Source organism: Leptodactylus fuscus, chromosome 1 (genome assembly GCF_031893055.1).
Source record: "Leptodactylus fuscus isolate aLepFus1 chromosome 1, aLepFus1.hap2, whole genome shotgun sequence".
NCBI lineage: Eukaryota > Metazoa > Chordata > Amphibia > Anura > Leptodactylidae > Leptodactylus > Leptodactylus fuscus.
Window position 1 is genome coordinate 230,895,009 of NC_134265.1, and position 19,405 is coordinate 230,914,413.

A 19,405-nucleotide genomic window follows, 5' to 3' on the forward strand; every position below is an offset into this window, starting at 1 on the left:
GCTCCCGGGCGGTCGCCATAGTTACAGACCCGACACGCGCCGTACTATTACGGCGCATGTCGGGAAGGGGTTAATGCAGTTTAAAAGAACACAAGCACAAACCGTGCACCTGTGACCTCTCAGATTTCAGGGGTAATAAGGTCTATTCCAGGCATGTCAAACTCAGGGTACCCCAAGGGCCACATGAGTAACAAGAGGTTGTTGCGAGGGCCGCACACAGCAGCTAATGGCTAGGGCCTAGGGGACTGATCACTAATACCATGCATCGCAAAAATCCGGCATTTCTATTGCAGGCTACATAGAGTAGCCTACAATAGAAAGTATAGAATGACAGGCTGGAGCCTCACAAGGCTCCCGGATGCCATAAAAATGCACGCAGGCCCCGAATCTTGCTCCGGGTGCCTGCGAGAGCTGGCAGACACCATTATTGTGTTGGAGTGCTGGAGGAGGTGGGCTTCTGGATGTCTGGCCCTTCCTTAGGCCTGTTTTTTCCCACCCACTTGCAATTCTTGCACTTGGGGGTTAATAGGAGCACTACAGACTGTAATGCTCCAATTAACCCCCAAGTGAAAGAATTACAAGGTGGGTGGGAAAAGAACAGTCCTCAAGCCAGGAAGGGCCAGACAGACATCAAAAAGCCCCCCCCCCCATCATCATAAATCTAGTATTTATCCCCCTAAAATCACAATTTCTTCTGCAGAAGCTTACCTGCTTCTGCTCTTCAGCCTGCGCAGCGGTCTTGTGAGACCGCGTAGGACGCAGGCACACGTCGGGTGCGGGCCTGATTACGTGGCCACGTCACCCAGCGTGTGGGGAGGAGGGGGCGGAGCAGGCAGGGAGACCTGCCCTCTGCGAAGGGCGAGGGGAGGAGGGGGCGGAGCAGGCAGGGAGACCTGCCCTCTGCGAGGGGCGGCCGCTGGAGCAGCGCTGCGTCCAGCAGGGCCGCCCCAATCCACCGCTCACTTTCCTAGTACATCTGCGGCCCGCACGAAAGTCTCAAACTTTGTCTCTAAAGTTTAGAGACAAAGTTTGAGACTTTTGTGCGGGCCGCAGATATGCCTGTAAAGGGCCGCATGTTTGACATGCCTGGTCTATTCTATTCTAGCACATCAGGCTTTCAAATGGGAATCTGATACATATTGTGCACGCTGGGCGGACATTCAGGGTGTGGATGACGAAGAGGCGTGGATGAAGAAGACACACCCTGAATGCCCGCCCATCGTGCACGATGGGCGGGCATTTTTAGGGTTTATTTTAAAACGGGGGGGGGGGGGGGGGTGCTGGGTAGTTTAATATAACGTTTACAGTGCCTGAATAGCCTTCACACATATGTGGGGCTCTATCAGCATGATTTTGCTGATAGAGCCCCTTTAAAGGCTGTGGAGTATTGGAATATGTACAGATGACAGATTGAGTCTGGCTTAAGCTTGAACATCATGAGTTCCATGCGTCAAATACTGAATACTCTCTTTGAAGACTCACCTATTCAGGAAGGCCTACAACCTCCAATAACACTATCACCGCTCTGCCATCTGTACAGTCTCCCTCCTCTCCTTCTGTCTCTACCCCCCTTCCCTCATAGATTGTAAGCCTTCGCGGGCAGGGCCCTCTATGCCAGTCAGTCATTGTTAGTATTATATCTACCTGTATATTCTGTGTATTGTATGTAACCCCCAAATGTAAAGCACCATGGAATTAATGGTGCTAGATAAATAAACAATAATAATAATACTCTCAGATTGTTTTTTCTTAATCTGGGAATGACTGTGCTGGATTAGCAGAAAACCAACGAAGGGTCGGAGTTGTTTGTTGAGCTAATTGGGGCAGATAGAGTACAATAAGACAGCAGGGATGCCATCCAGCTGCACTTCGGTGATTTTGGGGATGATCTCTATCACCGTAGACCAGAAAGATCCGAACAAATCCACCAAATATGGGAAATGCTGCATTGGCATCCCGTTGCGGATAGCCGCGCGAAATGTTCACACAATGGAAAAGATTTCCATGACCTTTTCCTCCGTGTGAACATACCCTGAAAGTACCTCTGAGAAAAACGAAGGGTCAGTTCGCACAGAGTTTTTTGCAGGCAGATTTTGACGGGGAATCCACCTCAAAATTCTCCTGAAAAAAACGCCTCCCATTCAATTCAGTGGGAGTCACTAGCAAAGTGCCATGACCTATCTTCAGGCGGATTCCACCTGGAAAAACCCATTGAAGTCAATTGGAGGTGGAAAAAATGCGACGTGGTTTTTGCAAAAACTGCTAGGTTTTTTTTTAAAGAGAAGTTTCCAGGTGCATACAATATGCTGGAGCAAAAAAACAAAAAACCTAAAAACTGTTCAAAAAACGCTCCAAAAAAGCATTGTGTCAAAAAAAACATTTCCTAATTCCTGAAGCAGATTTTTTCAGTTTGAAAAAAACTGTGTGTGAACATACCCTTAATTGCAGCATTCTAGTAAAAAACAAAACAAAAATGTAAAAATAACTGTACAGGGCTTGTCATTCCACAGTGTGTGCTTATATGCAGGTCTTTTAATCACAGAATTCTCTCTCTCAAACACAGATCAGAAGATGTTTTTGTGATTGAGGAAACAAGCAGTTACAAAATGGATCCCTGGCTTTCTTTATCTGAAAAAGGAAAAGAAGATAAACAAAGACCAACTCCTAGTAAGACAATGAATTAGCTTCATTACGAATTAAGGATATATTCATGTTTTAAAAAATACTGTTGATGGACTACCCCTTCAAGAAGTCAATGTATTGAAATCTCTCAACAAGCTTTATATAAATCAGAAGCACAGACAGCTGCAGCACACTTTGTAATATACTGTATTAAAGAAACTTGTGAGAGAGGAGCAGCCTCTTGTCTCCTTACTAGTCTGGGCAGTGTATCATAGCTAGTCTTCCTACAGCCTTCAGCCTGGCACAGGTCTCATTCTCACCACAAGCAGCAGCACTAGAGGTCTAAAGGACCTTTGCTGTAAGCAGCACGTGATCAGTCACATGGTCATTACATCATCAAAGATCCTGCAGTCATATCCTGTTATTGCTGCTCCTTAGGTACCAGGGCCTGTATGGTGGGAGAACAGGTTTGTGGTTAGGACTTAGGCCTGTCCTGCACTTCTGAAAGACCATTCTAACTTTGGGCTATAAGACACCTCCTAACAAGATTTTGTCTTTCTAAAAGTGTTTCTTATGGTCCAAAAAAATAAATAAATATTTTTTTAATTCATTATTTTTTTTTTTTAAAGTTCCACTACTATCTGAGTGATATTAATCTGCTATACCTACAAAATATATGAACATACTGTTTCTTCCAGGCACTTCATCAAAAATATTTCTCCTTTAATGCCTCGCTGGCAGTTGTTATATGTACCTCATCATGCAAAATTGTTTATTATTATTATTATTTATATATATATAGCACCATTAATTTCATGGGGGTGTACATACAGTACACAAAATATACAGACAAATCTACTTACCGTGACCGACTGGCACAATGGGATAGAGGTCCCTGCCCACAAGGGCTTACAGTCAGAAGGTGAGGGGAGAGATTGTTCAGATGGTGGTGTGGTGGCAGTAGTGTTATTGGAAGTTGTAGGCCTTCCTGTATACGTGAGTCTTCAGGGCCTTCTTGAAGCCTGTGATTGTGGGGTCTGTCTTGTGTGTCTTGGTAAGGAGTTCCAGAGTATGGGAGATGCACGGGAGAAATCTAGGAGACAGTGTGAAGAATGGATAAAAAGTATTATATTCATGATATTTATCAGACTGGTGGGGTCTGACACACAGCACCCCAGCTGATTACACAGGTCTGCCCCAAATTTTGTCCCAAGAGCTGTTTTTGTTATTCCATGTAATATTTACGTTTTTTGGTGTGCTGAATCTGAAAATAACCTCCATTTTGCCATATAAAAAAGTGGAAATAGACATAAAATTAATGTTTTATTGCAATTTTTTTCATGAAAATCCTTTTTTGAACTAAAATGAGCTCAGTAACACACACACTGAACTCGATTCTTCTTCCCTGTGAGCCTCCTCTTGGTGCATTTACGCTTAGAGTAGCATTTGGAAAGTCTCTCTCTGAAGCATTCTCTATTGGCTCACTCCAGAAATTCTTTTCTATAAGAATTAAGGTTTTTTGGCATTTTATATCTTAAATGCACTTATGTGAATTAACATTAATTTGTACTTTAAATTTCTTTAAAAACTCATAATATAAAAAAATACCAAAAATTAAAAATAATTATTTTATCTTTATTTTAATTATTTTTAATTTTTGTTATCCGTGTGAAGGGGCCCTAACACATAGGACTAGTCTTAAGAAAGGCTATTCTTCTCCTACCTTTTAGATGTCTTCTCCATGCCGCCGTTCGGTAGAAATCCGGGTTTTCTTCAGTATGTAAATGAGTTCTCTGGCAGCACTGGGGGCGGTCCTCAGCGCTCAAACAGCATGCAGAAGACGGAAAGCTCAGAACGGACTCTGGGCGCTAGTGTAAGCAGCCATTTTCTTATGGCACGGGCATGCGCAGTTGGCTCTGCCCAAGGCCTACAAGATTGAAACCCAGGACAGAAGAAGTCGCAGGGAGAGGGCGTTCCAGAAGAAGATAGAGGTGTCGCTGGAGAATTCTTTAAGTGGCATTAGCAATGCCCCCAGTGCAGTTTGAGCGCTGGGGACCGCCCCCAGTGTTGTGAGGGGCGGCGCGGAGAAGACATTTAAAGGTAAGAGAAGAGTAGCCTTTCTTAAGGCTATTCCGATGTGTTAATCAGAAAAAAAGGGTATCCAATGATAGGATCCCTTTTAAGGACACCAAAATTCATAGAAATTACATGAAAATAATCAAACAACTTTTTAGTCGCAGACGTGTCACCTGTTCTCAACAACTGATATATAGAAAATTGACCAGGAAAAAGACAGCTGTTTTTTATGCCATAGGGCTGGGCAATTTAATCGAAAATTGCTCTAAATTGCTCTAAAGTCTGCTGAATTGATCATTGTGAACTTGCTCGCAATAAAATATTTCAATAATTCTGCATCCATGCCATTTCTCATACTGCCATTGGCTAAAGAATATGTCACTGTACGCTATCCAATTAGCATTGCTGATATTTGAATAACTGAAAACAAAAATTCTGTGGCATATATAGAGGGGGCATAGCATGTAAAAAGGGGATTTTTCCTAATTAATCATTCATTAATTGTAATCTAGGTAAATGGTTAAATTAATTGTGATTTTCTTTTCGCTCCTAATTGCCCATCCCTACTGTGCAGTGATCAAACCGAGTTACTGCAGTTTAGCTGCCCATCAAGTGAACCCTACCAATCTGATAATGATGACCTATGCTTAGGAAAGGACCTCAATATTTTTAACCCAGAAAAATCCTTTAACCAATAATTCAGTATTATTTTTTTTTCTCCACTCCTTTCTACAAGGTGAATGACAAAAATGTAGCTGCTTCATTACTGTTTGCTGGCTGTATTAAACAATCCAGACCTTGCTCTCACCGCGGAACTGAAATATCAGATTCTGTCTGTTTTAGAGGTAATGATCAGGACTGATCATGGTTTAGAGAAGGGGTGATCAATGGGTTGCTATGGCAATCTGAAGCCCTATCATTGGCGTCCAGACTGCCAGTGCCAAAATATGAATACCGATGAAGTTCAGCCATAGACTAGAACTAATAGGCATGTTGTAAAACGTAGCATATTCTATAGGTGGTCAAGTAATTGCACTCAAGTCCCCCTTGAAGTGCCTCCTTGCAATTTTTTTTTTCCCATAAAAATTGAATTTTAGTTTTCCTAAAGTAGTAAAAAACTTAACAAACGTTATTGCTTCTATCTACTCTTATGAGCTCCTCTCCTGCCTTGTATACTGTTCTGCTCACAGAGAGATCTATCTACACTGAAGTCAGGCTGCAGCAAGAAGAGGAGTGCGTGAGAAGCAGGGACGTGACTATAGGGGGTGCAGAAGTAGAACCGCTACCGGGTCAAAGCCCTCTCTACAACAACATATGATACCAGTATTATACATAAAATCTAGTAATTGAGGGCCCCATTACATATTTGGATTAGGAAGCGACACATTATGCCTCTGCCTCCTGGCCTGCAGCACATTAAATGCTCTCTAGCGCTGTATATCTGTACTACTCACTTTTACTAAGTCTTGCTGAAAAACTGCTATAACAAAAGTTAGAAATCTTTTCTTTTACCAGCTTGTGAGAAATTGCAAAAAGTCTTAGAAAGTGTCTAAAGCAGTTTTTGAGGAATAAAATGTGTACAGGGTTTTTTTTTTTTTTTTTAGCACCAATTATGCGAGATTTCTGGTGCGTTTTCATTACTTTATATACTCCAACGTGCGTAGTGTGTGTACTAAACACTACCTAGAGCTAGTTGTATTTGTAGAGGCAGACTTAGACTAGCTGTACGGTCTCTGCCCTCTTTATATCACTGTATAGTGGGAAATAAAGCATGCTTAAGGCTAAAGCCCTACATAGCGGGCCACAGCAGAAATAAGAACTGCGGGGAAAAACTGCACTGCGTTTGTTCCTGCAGCACTTTTCACAGAAAGTCTGCAGAGTTTTCCTCTATAAATTTTCTGCTTCCATTATACCTATAGAGAAATTGCCAATGTTTCTGTAGGTTTAATCGACATGCTGCAATTTCTAAGACCGCAACTGTTTTGGAAATCGCAGCGTTTCCACTGTGCATATTTTTTTGCAATTTGTGGATGGAATTCACTAGTGACTTAAAAATACCGTAACATCCAAACTGTGGTGTTTGAGCCACGTGTGACCCCGGCATTAACGTGTGTTTCTCTGCCCCTGCCTAACATTGGCTGTAATTACCAATACATCGTTCTGTAGTAAGTTCTTTTCCTGTGTGTTCACCACGTGGACAGTGTTTTTACAGTGGAGGAATCAATGAAGTATTAATTAATGAAAGATCTTGTATATCTTTTCACTACAAAGTTTGCATATGCAGTTTTAGCAGGCTCTTACATTTTTGTCTGCATTCATGTTTTGATTTGCTTTAAGATTTGTATGTTCTAGACTAAGGTTAAAACCGTTTTATTTTATATGTTTTTCAAGAAAAATCAAATTCTGTGGAAGCTTTCGGTAGTCTGCAAAAGAAATCTGAGACTATGAAGAAATCGCTGGTCTGTACTGGTACAGCTGAAAGGTTTGTATCATTTTGTAAGCTTGTGAATCATGTAAAAATCTGTTTTTAGCAGCTTTGACTTTTTCAGTGGAATTGGCTCACAGGATTCCTGTCTTCCCTTGTTTAGACAGAATGGCTCAGTCCAACATTAAGATTTTTTTTTTTTTTTTAATATAGCTAATCTCAGCCAGTTGTCTATAGGTTTCATACAGTGAGCAGTCCCTGACTAATTATATAACTTAGGCTAGATTTACATCTGCGTTTGTATTTTCGTTTGGTGGGGCTACTTGGGGACCCCCTGAACGGAAACTTAATCTGCTTAAAAAAGAGGTTACCTTTGGAAACCCCACGGACCCCATAGGTGGGGTCTGCCAGGTTTTCATCCGAAAACGACAAAAAATGTGAAGAGAAAAGCGCTGAGTTTATCTCACACCAGCCAACTAAACTGCAACATATACAATCACCTGTTAGGCCAGGCTCATACGGGGTTTTTTGGACCAAAACACGGGTAGCTGCGACTTGATGCCGGTGCAGTGCACCAGCATCCAGTCGAGCACTCCGCTCCGGATTAGGCCCAATGAATCTGCCTAAAGAACCAGCATGTCGCTTCTTTTTTCCGGGAGCCAGAACAAACAGCTGCCGGATAAAGGACTGACCGACTCCCATTGAAATCAATCCGTGTGAACTCAACCATACACTTTGCTTGCACATAATGTTAGCATTGTCCTCTGTCCTCTCTCCCTCCCTACTCTAGGTGAGCTGTTTAAGATAAGATAATCCTTTAATAGTCCCACAGTCCCACATAGTTAAGTTAAAATTGCAAATGAAATTTAGATTTTCTTTTTGGTCCACATTCTTATTATTACAAGTGTAGTAAGTTAAATAATCATAATTTGACTGTAAAATTAAGAAATTGCACCAAAACCGCTTCATATCTGCATGCAGTTTTTCCCAAGTCCATCCTATATGAGAACAACACAGAAGTTACGGCTCCACCTCTAATCCACTTCCCACTTCTCTGTTTTTTCCTGTGCCTATTGGGGATTGTTATGGAGGAAGGCGAAGTTCCAACAGTATTTAGACCAGAAATCTTCAGGTCAACTTGAAAAGAAAGAGGTTCTTCCTTATCCTCAATGTTCATAGATGTGACATTTGCTGGTCTTGTTCTACACAAACGTAGCATATGATCCTCAAGGAGTTTAGAGAGAGGCTTCAGTTTGCATCTGAGGATACTGAATTGTTTAATGAGTATACTGAATTAAAGTTCTCTAAGGTCATAAAGAAAACAGCTTTGCCATTTGATGATGCCTCTCGGTTTTGAGATCCTATGGATTGTCATGGGTCCTCAGAAAGGAGGCGGCCACAACCGCCCTGCTGAAGCCTAACATAGCAATGATTAGTGTGGCTAGATCTTTATATGACTTGCTACAGTACTTGGAAAATCATATTGAAGGTAAAAATCCATTCAACCGTGGTGGCCTTTCGTCGCCATCGGGAAGGAACAAAACACAGGTTGCTCCAGTCCTTTTCAGAGGAAAAAAAAAAAGAGTTGGGTGGTATCCAGCATCCTGAAATGCAAAGAAAATCTAGTAGCTCATTCTGTCAGCCAGAATTACCGTATTTTTCGGACTATTCGTGGGGAAAAGAAGGGTGCGTCTTATAGTCCGAATGTGGCCACAATACAGACCCGGCATCCGCTGTAATAGGAAGGCGGATGCCGGGGAGAGTCAGACGTCGGCACATGTGCCGGGGCCCGAGACATCGCTATGCTCCTGCCCTAACGAAAAAGGGCGCCAGCTGCTTTCAAGGATCGATGAATGAAAATCCACATTGTTTAAAATACACAAACTTTATTTTCACATCTTTTTAAAAAGTTGCATTGTAGTCAGAGTCTGGCCTGAAGATATGTAGGCTACGCGTTTCGGGACAGTACGTCCCTTCTTCTCAGCTCAACTTGATACAAAGAAGCTAGTGCTTAAAACCAAAACGAGACAGGCCAGACTCCTCCTACTTCTAAATAATTAACCCTATGGTGTTTGATTAAAGATACAAGACAGTATAAAGTCACCAAAATATACATATAACATGATAACACGTATATAGCACATAATCAAACTACACCATAGAGTGAAATCATGATAATAGAAATATGTGAAAAATATATATACAAAAACCAATATGAAAACCGCATGCAAATCGTATAGTATGAACTGTACCAAAAGATGCATACATATACACTACAAAAAAATACAACATGGACAATACATTAGTCTCAATATAGTTGTAGTAACATACAAGTGTGTGTATATATATATATATATATATATATATATATATATATATATATCGGGCTATAACTGATTTTAATTCATAGCTACTATTTATAAGGTGCAGAAATGTCACTATAGTAATTATGGAATTATGATAGGAATTAAAACTACCATAAAAGGTTTTAAAACCTTATGAAGCTTTACCAAATTACCTCATGAAAATAGTGTATATACAAATATGGTCTCATTCATATAAAGAGATAATATTAATGCACTGAATGTATAACGTGCATAACGAAAAGTGCCTATTTAATAAACTTACAACGTGGCCGTAGTTACAACGGGTCCTACGCACACAAAAAAGCAAAAACCAACATACTGAACATATAGTGCATGCCAACCAAATATATACAAATTGTACAATGGTAATAACCTACTGTTATTCCTCAGCTCAAACAGAACTGATGATATGAAACAGTGTTACTGAGTGATGGCTATCCACATGGGGATTGTAGGAGGATGGCCTACTCCAACAAGAATACTGGGAGTCCCCAAAGATGGCTATGGAAGTGTTTACCCTAATAATGCCTTCAAACACTAGCCATATCCTTCAAATGAACTCTTTACCTTACAAGAAAAGTCCCCATATAGCCTTCTCCAAGTGCATGTCCCTGTTTTAATACAGCCGCTGGGACTTATCAGGGGACCAACAAAAGAGGAGTGCTAATGGCCTTATGGTACACCCGTTAGGGGGGGGTCAATTCACAGCATAATCTCTGTAAGAGGTGTAAGCAGTTGAAGTGACAGCACTAAACACAATCTGGAAAAAAATAAAATAAAAATATAAAAGTTTTTTAAAAAATGTAAATAAAATAATAATAAAAAATAAATAATACGCTAATAAAACGCCGTTATTAAAGGTTATAGCCCCATCCCCGACGACACCATACAAAATAAAAATTACCGTAACGGAGAGGAAAAACTATATTATAAAGTTTTTCAGTAACACTTTGTGTTATTAAATAAAAAAATAAATTGAAAACCAGACACAATTTCCCTCCTATTTTGTTTATATTTTCCTGGATATAAAAAAAAATGAAAAACACATTTGAAAATAAAAATAACAAAAATAAAGCCGTATGTGTCCCCGAAAAAAGACTCAAAAATTAGTTGACTGAGACATACGAGAAAAATTTTACAGACCTCAAAACCGCACATACAAAATAAACCTAAAATGTGTCTGGTCCTGGACCACAAATTGGCCCGGTACTGAAGTGGTTAAAGTGATAATGTAGTAAAATTACATTTTTAATCGTATGATAAAATTGGTGCCACAGGTGCCATCCTAAGCATAAAAAAGCAAAAAAGCAACATACTGAACATATAGTGCATGCCAACCAAAATATATACAAATTGTACAATGGTAATAACCTACTGTTATTCCTCAGCTCAAACAGAACTGATGATATGAAACAGTGTTACTGAGTGATGGCTATCCACATGGGGATTGTAGGAGGATGGCCTACTCCAACAAGAATACTGGGAGTCCCCAAAGATGGCTATGGAAGTGTTTACCCTAATAATGCCTTCAAACAGTAGCCATATCCTTCAAATGAACTCTTTACCTTACAAGAAAAGTCCCCATATAGCCTTCTCCAAGTGCATGTCCCTGTTTTAATACAGCCGCTGGGACTTATCAGGGGACCAACAAAAGAGGAGTGCTAATGGCCTTACGGTACACCCGTTAGGGGGGGTCAATTCACAGCATAATCTCTGTAAGAGGTGTAAGCAGTTGAAGTGACAGCACTAAACCAAACTGGTACATAAGTGATTGCTGACCTGGTGGGTATCATTACAGTATTTGTGAGGAAAGTTCCTCCCCTAGGTCGCATATCACAAGTGGCACCAAACACAGAGGGTAAGACACTGAGGTGTGTATGAGATACCTAAAAAGGCGGGCGAGAGCGTGCAGAGCAGTGTTCCCCTAATGACTTAGCAACGCACGGTAAAGGGATAGTCAACAATGCTACAGATGCGTCCTGATCTAAATAGCACTACCAGGATTCCAACTATGGAGTAGTATGTAAAAAGCATTAATAACAGAAAGAGATGAGACAAAAGAAAAAGATAAACTAGTGGCAATAGTAATAGTAGAGGACAAATAAATAAATGGATAAGTAGACAAATCAATAATGAAAAAGGCATCCTTCTACAATTTCTTCCATGGATTCCCACCACTCAGTAAGCCTGTGTAGGTGTGCACTATATGTTATTGTTGTTGACTTTCTTTTCTTGGTCATATCTGTGCATGCCGTTTGTCACTTTATTTACTACAGATCCTACATTGGCAGTCAGCCAAGATTTTTTTTTTTTTAATCCAAACCTACAGCCAGAAAACCTGAAGTGAATGCGGTTTTCTGTGAGAAACCTTTCGCCTAAACACTTTATACTTCCTTTTTTAATGCTTCCATGAGCTACAAATATCTACACGGAGGATATCACAAGTTAGTTGAAGGTTCATAGCCTTGAGTCATATATTAAGAGGAGGGGGGATTGTCCCTAGAGGGTTACATATAACCTACATAGGAGTTGCACATTGTTGGGGAAGTGAGAAAAGGAGGCCACTGCCTGTAGTCTACAATTTACGAATCTACTTCTTGGAGGAGGAGTGAACTCACCTAGAAGTCCTGGAGATCCGTTTGAAGGAACAAATAGAGATTACAGAAAAGTTTCATTCAGAAACAGATTTCGCTATGAAAGAATCTTCATTACACAATACACTTCAATACTTTTAATGCAGTTTAAAAGAACACAAGCACAAACCGTGCACCTGTGACCTCTCGGACTTCAGGGGTAATAAGGTCTATTCTATTCTAGCACATCAGGCTTTCAAATGGGAATCTGATACATATCTTTCCTCTACTGAAGTTTAATATTCTGATGGTAATTTTGATATTCTGATAAATGTACTCCTTCACTCTAAGTTTGTTTTTTAGACCTCTTGTACTCCATCAGGAGCAAATAAAGATTAGTCTACTCCCAAAATTTTCAGAAGTAGTCAATCTGTCTTCTAGATCCCTAATCAGTCCATGAATTATCTGTACTTGGTACAGGAATTTTGTCGCCAAGTCTGATATTTTTTTCCAACATTATGTCTTAATTTTTTTTACTTGGCTTAGTTAGAACATAAAACCAATTAAAATAGCCATAAGCTACTTATATATGTAAAGACAATCCTGGCGCAGCAGAAACCACTTCTGAGGAATCTATGACAAATAATATAACTGTATAAGCATAGATATAAAGGCTAATAAATCAGGTTGAGGAGGGTTATAAAGGGGAGGGCATGGATTGATACGAGAGGTTTTGGAGAGTGTATTCACCTGTTAAAGGTCCATTCACACAGCTTTTTGGTGAGGATTTTGGCGCTGAAAATCCATGTGGAAAAAAACTAGTAGAAAAAAGAACCCATTGAAGTCAAAGGGAGGCCTTTTTTCCACGTGGATTCTGAGGCGGATTCAGCGTCAAAATCAGCGCCAAAAAACTCAGTGTGCATGGATCCTAAGGGTATTTGTTACCTGGAAAGGGTGGGATCAGGGAAGTGTCTGAGATAATCCAGGATCTTAAAGAAAAGTATTAAAGGCTGGGGAGTATTGGGATATGTACAGATGACAGATTGAGTCTGGCTTAAGCTTGAACATCATGAGTTCCATGCGTGGAATACTGAATACTCTCAGATTGTGTTTTTTCTTAATGTGGGAATGACTGTGCTGGATTATCAGAAAACCAACGAAGGGTCGGAGTTGTTTGTTGAGCTTATTGGGGCAGATAGAGTGCAATAAGACAGCAGGGATGCCATCCAGCTGCACTTCGGTGATTTTGGGGATGATCTCTATCACTGTAGACCAGAAAGAACCGAGCAAACCCACCAAATATGGGAAATGCTGCATTGGCATCCCGTTGCGGAAAGCCACGCGAAATGTTCACACAATGGAAAAGATTTCCATGACCTTTTCCTCTGTGTGAACAGGCCCTGAAAGTACCTCTGAGAAAAACGAAGGGTCAGTTCGGACAGAGTTTTTTTGCAGGCAGATTTTGACGGGGAATCCACCTCAAAATTCTCCTGAAAAAACGCCTCCCATTCATTTCAGTGGGAGTCTCTACCAGTTTTCTTCCGCTAGCTGAAAAAAAAATACGCTAGCGCAAAAAAAAGTTCCATGACTTATCTTCAGGTGTATTCCACCTGGAAAAACCCATTGAAGTCAATTGGAGGTGGAAGGAACGCGACGTGGTTTTTGCAAAAACTGCTAGTTTTTTTTTTTTTTTTTTTTTTTAAGAGAAGTTTCCAGGTGCATACAATATGCTGGAGCAAAAAAAACCAAAAACCCTAAAAACAGTTCAAAAAACGCTCCAAAAAAGCATGGTGTCAAAAAAAACATTTCCTAATTCCTGAAGCAGATTTTTTCAGCTTGCAAAAAACTGTGTGTGAACATACCCTTAATTGCAGCATTCTGGTAAAAAAACAAAACAAAAATGTAAAAATAACTGTACAGGGCTTGTCATTCCACAGTGTGTGCTTATATGCAGGTCTTTTAATCACAGAATTCTCTCTCTCAAACACAGATCAGAAGATGTTTTTGTGATTGAGGAAACAAGCAGTTACAAAATGGATCCCTGGCTTTCTTTATCTGAAAAAGGAAAAGAAGATAAACAAAGACCAACTCCTAGTAAGACAATGAATTAGCTTCATTACGAATTAAGGATATATTCATGTTTTAAAAAATACTGTTGATGGACTACCCCTTCAAGAAGTCAATGTATTGAAATCTCTCAACAAGCTTTATATAAATCAGAAGCACAGACAGCTGCAGCACACTTTGTAATATACTGTATTAAAGAAACTTGTGAGAGAGGAGCAGCCTCTTGTCTCCTTACTAGTCTGGGCAGTGTATCATAGCTAGTCTTCCTACAGCCTTCAGCCTGGCACAGGTCTCATTCTCACCACAAGCAGCAGCACTAGAGGTCTAAAGGACCTTTGCTGTAAGCAGCACGTGATCAGTCACATGGTCATTACATCATCAAAGATCCTGCAGCTATGTCATATCCTGTTATTGCTGCTCCTTAGGTACCAGGGCCTGTATGGTGGGAGAACAGGTTTGTGGTTAGGACTTAGGCCTGTCCTGCACTTCTGAAAGACCATTCTAACTTTGGGCTATAAGACACCTCCTAACAAGATTTTGTCTTTCTAAAAGTGTTTCTTATGGTCCAAAAAAATAAATAAATATTTTTTTAATTCATTATTTTTTTTTTTTAAAGTTCCACTACTATCTGAGTGATATTAATCTGCTATACCTACAAAATATATGAACATACTGTTTCTTCCAGGCACTTCATCAAAAATATTTCTCCTTTAATGCCTTGCTGGCAGTTGTTATATTTACCTCATCATTCAAAATTGTTTATTATTATTATTATTATTATTATTATTATTATTATTATTATTATTTATATAGCACCCTTAATTTCATGGGGGTGTACAAACAGTACACAAAATATACAGACAAATCTACTAACCGTGACCGACTGGCACAATGGGATAGAGGTCCCTGCCCACAAGGGCTTACAGTCAGAAGGTGAGGGGAGAGATTGTTCAGATGGTGGTGTGGTGGCAGTAGTGTTATTGGAAGTTGTAGGCCTTCCGGAATAGGTGAGTCTTCAGGGCCTTCTTGAAGCCTGTGATTGTGGGGTCTGTCTTGTGTGTCTTGGTAAGGAGTTCCAGAGTATGGGAGATGCACGGGAGAAATCTAGGAGACAGTGTGAAGAATGGATAAAAAGTATTATATTCATGATATTTATCAGACTGGTGGGGTCTGACACACAGCACCCCAGCTGATTACACAGGTCTGCCCCAAATTTTGTCCCAAGAGCTGTTTTTGTTATTCCATGTAATATTTACGTTTTTTGGTGTGCTGAATCTGAAAATAACCTCCATTTTGCCATATAAAAAAGTGGAAATAGACATAAAATTAATGTTTTATTGCAATTTTTTTCATGAAAATCCTTTTTTGAACTAAAATGAGCTCAGTAACACACACACTGAACTCGATTCTTCTTCCCTGTGAGCCTCCTCTTGGTGCATTTACGCTTAGAGTAGCATTTGGAAAGTCTCTCTCTGAAGCATTCTCTATTGGCTCACTCCAGAAATTCTTTTCTATAAGAATTAAGGTTTTTTGGCATTTTATATCTTAAATGCACTTATGTGAATTAACATTAATTTGTACTTTAAATTTCTTTAAAAACTCATAATATAAAAAAATACCAAAAATTAAAAATAATGATTTTATCTTTATTTTAATTATTTTTAATTTTTGTTATCCGTGTGAAGGGGCCCTAACACATAGGACTAGTCTTAAGAAAGGCTATTCTTCTCCTACCTTTTAGATGTCTTCTCCATGCCGCCGTTCGGTAGAAATCCGGGTTTTCTTCAGTATGTAAATGAGTTCTCTGGCAGCACTGGGGGCGGTCCTCAGCGCTCAAACAGCATGCAGAAGACGGAAAGCTCAGAACGGACTCTGGGCGCTAGTGTAAGCAGCCATTTTCTTATGGCACGGGCATGCGCAGTTGGCTCTGCCCAAGGCCTACAAGATTGAAACCCAGGACAGAAGAAGTCGCAGGGAGAGGGCGTTCCAGAAGAAGATAGAGGTGTCGCTGGAGAATTCTTTAAGTGGCATTAGCAATGCCCCCAGTGCAGTTTGAGCGCTGGGGACCGCCCCCAGTGTTGTGAGGGGCGGCGCGGAGAAGACATTTAAAGGTAAGAGAAGAGTAGCCTTTCTTAAGGCTATTCCGATGTGTTAATCAGAAAAAAAGGGTATCCAATGATAGGATCCCTTTTAAGGACACCAAAATTCATAGAAATTACATGAAAATAATCAAACAACTTTTTAGTCGCAGACGTGTCACCTGTTCTCAACAACTGATATATAGAAAATTGACCAGGAAAAAGACAGCTGTTTTTTATGCCATAGGGCTGGGCAATTTAATCGAAAATTGCTCTAAATTGCTCTAAAGTCTGCTGAATTGATCATTGTGAACTTGCTCGCAATAAAATATTTCAATAATTCTGCATCCATGCCATTTCTCATACTGCCATTGGCTAAAGAATATGTCACTGTACGCTATCCAATTAGCATTGCTGATATTTGAATAACTGAAAACAAAAATTCTGTGGCATATATAGAGGGGGCATAGCATGTAAAAAGGGGATTTTTCCTAATTAATCATTCATTAATTGTAATCTAGGTAAATGGTTAAATTAATTGTGATTTTCTTTTCGCTCCTAATTGCCCATCCCTACTGTGCAGTGATCAAACCGAGTTACTGCAGTTTAGCTGCCCATCAAGTGAACCCTACCAATCTGATAATGATGACCTATGCTTAGGAAAGGACCTCAATATTTTTAACCCAGAAAAATCCTTTAACCAATAATTCAGTATTATTTTTTTTTCTCCACTCCTTTCTACAAGGTGAATGACAAAAATGTAGCTGCTTCATTACTGTTTGCTGGCTGTATTAAACAATCCAGACCTTGCTCTCACCGCGGAACTGAAATATCAGATTCTGTCTGTTTTAGAGGTAATGATCAGGACTGATCATGGTTTAGAGAAGGGGTGATCAATGGGTTGCTATGGCAATCTGAAGCCCTATCATTGGCGTCCAGACTGCCAGTGCCAAAATATGAATACCGATGAAGTTCAGCCATAGACTAGAACTAATAGGCATGTTGTAAAACGTAGCATATTCTATAGGTGGTCAAGTAATTGCACTCAAGTCCCCCTTGAAGTGCCTCCTTGCAATTTTTTTTTTCCCATAAAAATTGAATTTTAGTTTTCCTAAAGTAGTAAAAAACTTAACAAACGTTATTGCTTCTATCTACTCTTATGAGCTCCTCTCCTGCCTTGTATACTGTTCTGCTCACAGAGAGATCTATCTACACTGAAGTCAGGCTGCAGCAAGAAGAGGAGTGCGTGAGAAGCAGGGACGTGACTATAGGGGGTGCAGAAGTAGAACCGCTACCGGGTCAAAGCCCTCTCTACAACAACATATGATACCAGTATTATACATAAAATCTAGTAATTGAGGGCCCCATTACATATTTGGATTAGGAAGCGACACATTATGCCTCTGCCTCCTGGCCTGCAGCACATTAAATGCTCTCTAGCGCTGTATATCTGTACTACTCACTTTTACTAAGTCTTGCTGAAAAACTGCTATAACAAAAGTTAGAAATCTTTTCTTTTACCAGCTTGTGAGAAATTGCAAAAAGTCTTAGAAAGTGTCTAAAGCAGTTTTTGAGGAATAAAATGTGTACAGGGTTTTTTTTTTTTTTTTTAGCACCAATTATGCGAGATTTCTGGTGCGTTTTCATTACTTTATATACTCCAACGTGCGTAGTGTGTGTACTAAACACTACCTAGAGCTAGTTGTATTTGTAGAGGCAGACTTAGACTAGCTGTACGGTCTCTGCCCTCTTTATATCACTGTATAGTGGGAAATAAAGCATGCTTAAGGCTAAAGCCCTACATAGCGGGCCACAGCAGAAATAAGAACTGCGGGGAAAAACTGCACTGCGTTTGTTCCTGCAGCACTTTTCACAGAAAGGGTGCATTCACACTGAGTAAACGCTAGCTTATTCTGTAGAGTAAAATTACACTTGTAAATTTTGCTATCCCATTGACTTCAATGACATTTTACAGGCGTATTTTTTACAGGCGTATTTTTTACAGGCGTATTTTTTACAGGCGTATTTTTACACTTGTAAAAAAATATCATTGAAGTCAATGGGATAGCAAAATTTACAAGTGTAATTTTACCCTACAAAATAAGCTAGCGTTTACTCGGTGTGAATGCACCCAAAGTCTGCAGAGTTTTCCTCTATAAATTTTCTGCTTCCATTATACCTATAGAGAAATTGCCAATGTTTCTGTAGGTTTAATCGACATGCTGCAATTTCTAAGACCGCAACTGTTTTGGAAATGGAAGCGTTTCCACTGTGCATATTTTTTTGCAATTTGTGGATGGAATTCACTAGTGACTTAAAAATACCGTAACATCCAAACTGTGGTGTTTGAGCCACGTGTGACCCCGGCATTAACGTGTATTTCTCTGCCCCTGCCTAACATTGGCTGTAATTACCAATACATCGTTCTGTAGTAAGTTCTTTTCCTGTGTGTTCACCACGTGGACAGTGTTTTTACAGTGGAGGAATCAATGAAGTATTAATTAATGAAAGATCTTGTATATCTTTTCACTACAAAGTTTGCATATGCAGTTTTAGCAGGCTCTTACATTTTTGTCTGCATTCATGTTTTGATTTGCTTGAAGATTTGTATGTTCTAGACTAAGGTTAAAACCATTATTGACTGTTTTATTTTATATGTTTTTCAAGAAAAATCAAATTCTGTGGAAGCTTTCGGTAGTCTGCAAAAGAAATCTGAGACTATGAAGAAATCGCTGGTCTGTACTGGTACAGCTGAAAGGTTTGTATCATTTTGTAAGCTTGTGAATCACTCGAGGGATTTATCCTTCTTTTCCTTTAAAATCATAGAGAAGGTTATGACCCCTGAGAGGAGGGAATTGGGGACACAAATTGAAAATCCGCGAGGCTTTTTGGATTTTAAAATTAAATGTTAGGTTTCCAAATGGACTTAAAGAGGACCTTTCACCACTTTGCAACCTGTGCAGCTTTCTGCCCCATGTTATAGATGCAGCTGCATAGACTGTAGTGCACTTTGAATTACCTCCCTAGCCCCCCTCGTTTTGGAGCTGTGAGCCCCGTAAATTTTGGCGCCCTGTATGGTAATTAAGGCTTTAGTGTCAGAAGGGCGTTTCTGACGATAAAAAGAAAAGCTACGTCAGTCTGACACTGTCCAATTAGCAGTGGACAGTGTCGGAGCTGCTTCTCCTGCCTAATCTCGTG

At 39.9% G+C, this 19,405-nt stretch overlaps 2 protein-coding genes across 3 annotated transcripts in view; both read left to right on the forward strand.

Annotated features, from left to right (window-relative positions):
* Positions 1-19,405, forward strand: part of UBA6 (ubiquitin like modifier activating enzyme 6) — a 344,476-nt gene that overhangs the window by 246,251 nt on the left and 78,820 nt on the right. The window lies entirely within an intron of this gene.
* CENPC (centromere protein C) overlaps positions 1-19,405 on the forward strand; it is a 146,943-nt gene that overhangs the window by 49,047 nt on the left and 78,491 nt on the right. For both annotated transcript variants that reach the window (XM_075283754.1, XM_075283763.1), the window contains exons 10-13: positions 2,564-2,667; positions 7,090-7,180; positions 14,053-14,156; positions 18,875-18,965. In XM_075283754.1, the coding sequence (XP_075139855.1) occupies positions 2,564-2,667; positions 7,090-7,180; positions 14,053-14,156; positions 18,875-18,965 (390 nt within the window). The remainder of the gene's footprint in view (positions 1-2,563; positions 2,668-7,089; positions 7,181-14,052; positions 14,157-18,874; positions 18,966-19,405) is intronic.